At 50.5% G+C, this 2,663-nt stretch overlaps 1 protein-coding gene across 4 annotated transcripts in view; it reads right to left on the bottom strand.

Annotated features, from left to right (window-relative positions):
* Positions 1–1,075: 1,075 nt before the first annotated feature.
* The window catches only part of QARS (glutaminyl-tRNA synthetase), a 9,912-nt gene continuing 8,324 nt past the window's right edge, over positions 1,076–2,663 (bottom strand). For all 4 annotated transcript variants that reach the window (XM_011939125.1, XM_011939126.1, XM_011939127.1 and 1 more), the window contains exon 24: positions 1,076–1,223. In XM_011939125.1, the coding sequence (XP_011794515.1) occupies positions 1,173–1,223 (51 nt within the window). In that variant the 3' untranslated portion in view covers positions 1,076–1,172. The remainder of the gene's footprint in view (positions 1,224–2,663) is intronic.

Here is a 2,663-nt window from a genome sequence, read left to right as displayed (position 1 = left end):
GACCTCTGCCATATAGTGCATGGTCACCCATTTCCCCTCCCGTGAACTTGGAAGGCCACCACAGCACGTATGCCTCATCTCACGGTGCCCGGCACGTAGTAGGCACTCAAAAATTATATGCCGAATGGGCCGGGCGCGGTGGCTGACACCTGTAATCCCAACACTTTGGGAGGCCGAGGCGGTGGATCACCTCAGGTCAGGAGTTCGACACCAGCCTGGCCAACATGGCGAAACCCCCTCTCTACTAAAAATACAGAATGAGCCGAGTGTGGTGATGCATGCCTGTGATCCCCACCACTTAAGAGGCTGAGGCAGGAGAACTGCTTGAACCTGGGAGGCGGAGGTTGCAGTGAGCTGAGATCACGCCATTGCACTCCAGCCTGGGCAACAGAGTGAGACTCCGTCTCTAAAGTAAAAAAGAATTATATGCTGATTGGGCGCAGGGGCTCACGCCTGCAATCCCAGCACTTTGGGAGGCCGAGCTGGGTGGATAACCTGGTCAGGAATTCCAGACCAGTCTGGCAACTTGGCGAAACCCCTTCTCTACTAAAATTACAAAAATTACTCGTGAGTGGTGGCGCCCACCTGTAATCCCAGCTACTCGGGAGGCTGAGGCATGAGAATCGCTTGAACCCAGGAGGCAGAGGTTGCAGTGAGCCGAGATCGAGCCACTGCACTCCAGCCTGGGCTACAGAGTGGAACTCCACATCAAAAAGAAAAAAAGAACTATATGCTGAATGATCAGACTGGGAGCTAGGACTCTCTTCTTCAACCAACAGAAACAAACCTTTTAGATCCCTCTGGCACAGGGGTCCTAACCATGGACAAACACCCCAGAGCCCTCCATTCCCTCAGATCAGGTGCAGAGGGTATGAATCCCACCCAGGCCCCCACTGCCTTTAAGCACCAAAAAGTGCACCAGTGCTTTCAAAGCTGTCAGTACCACTGTTCTGGGAAAGCCCATTCTCACAGACAAAATGTGCAAAAGGAACAACTCCATCCCCCAACCATACCACCACCACCAGCATGTCTCCAGGGCCCTCAGAAGCTAGAAGTGCAGAGGTAACACACAGACTCTAGAAGAATTTAGCTGTTCTTTATTGACATGGAATTTGGGGTGGCGAAGGTAGCCCCAACCTCCACGAGGATGAGGTAGGTTCAGTGCTTCCAGCTCACACCTTTCCTGGATCTTCCTTCAGTGTGACAGTTCGGTTAAAAACAAGCTGGAGGGCAGAGGGAAAGGATGACCATCAACCCAGAACAAGGCCAGGGAGGCCTGGGCAGGTTTCACCCCAGACACCTCCCCCTAACTTCCTTCTTAAGCCAAAGAAGCCAAGGGACTAAGGGTCAGGAGACCCAGGTCCTCAATAACTTTGTGACTTTAGGTAAGGGACTGGATGGGGCTCTAGGCTGTAGTATGATATGGACTATAACAATCACTGTGGGGGTCTAGGGTGTAGTTTTATATGGATTATAACAACCACCATGTTTGCCCCCTACTTTAAGGAGTAAGAAAGACAGGGTGGGCTGGTGCAGTGGCTCACGCCTGTAATCTCAGCACTTTGGGAGGCTGAGACAGGCATATCATCTGAGGTCAGCAGTTCGAGACCAGCCTGGCCAACATGGCAAAACTCCATCTCTACTAAAAATACAAAAATTAGGCCGGGCGCGGTGGTTCACGCCTGTAATTCCAGCACTTTGGGAGGCCGAGGTGGGCGGATCACGAGGTTAGGAGATCGAGACCATCCTGGCTAACACGGTGAAACCCCGTCTCTGCTAAAAAACAGAAAAAATTAGCTGGACATGGTGGCGGGTGCCTGTAGTCCTACCTACTCCGCAGGCTAAGGCAGAATGGCATGAACCCAGGAAGCAGAGCTTGCAGTAAGCCGAGATTGTGCCATTACACTCCAGCCCGGGCGACAGAGTAAGACTCCGTCTCAAATAAAATAAAATAAAATAAAATAAAAATTAGCCAGGCACGGTAGCATGTGCCTGTAATCCCAGCTACTAGGAAGGCTGAGGCAAGAGAATGGCTTGAGCCAGGGAGGTGGAGGTTGCAATGGGCGGAGATTGTGCCACTACACTCCAGCCTGGGCGAAAGAGTTAGATTCCATCTCAACAAAAAAAAAAGAAAAAAAAATTAGTCGGGCATGGTGACATGTGCCTGTAATCCCAGCTACTTGGAAGGCTGAGACAGGAGAATGGCTTGAGCCTGGGAGGTGGAGGTTGCAGTGGGCTGAGATGGTGCCACTGTACTCCAGCCTGGGAAACAGGGCAAGACTTCATTAAAAAGGAAAAAAAAAGGATGGCAGTATGGCTGGGCACGGTGGCTCATGCCTATAATCCCAGCACTCTGGGAGGCTGACGCAGGAGGACTGCTTGAAGCTAGTAGTTCAAGACCAGCCTGGGCAACATAGTGAGAACTCGCCTCTACAAAAAATTTTAAAATTAGCCAGGCATGGTAGTGTGCACATGTAGTCTCAAGCTACTCAGGAGACTGAGGCAGGAGGATAGCTTGAGCCCAGTAGTTCGAGGCCACAGTGAGATATGATTGCAGAACTTCATACCACCCTGGGCAAGAGTAAGACCCTGTCTCTAAAGTAAATAAAAAGAAAGGTTATTAGCTCCCTTAATGAAAGATATTAAAAATAATAATTTTATTT

Source organism: Colobus angolensis, unplaced genomic scaffold (assembly GCF_000951035.1).
Source record: "Colobus angolensis palliatus isolate OR3802 unplaced genomic scaffold, Cang.pa_1.0 Scaffold18, whole genome shotgun sequence".
NCBI lineage: Eukaryota > Metazoa > Chordata > Mammalia > Primates > Cercopithecidae > Colobus > Colobus angolensis.
The sequence above is the reverse complement of the archived record's forward strand: the minus strand, read 5'-3'. Positions and strand labels throughout refer to the sequence as shown.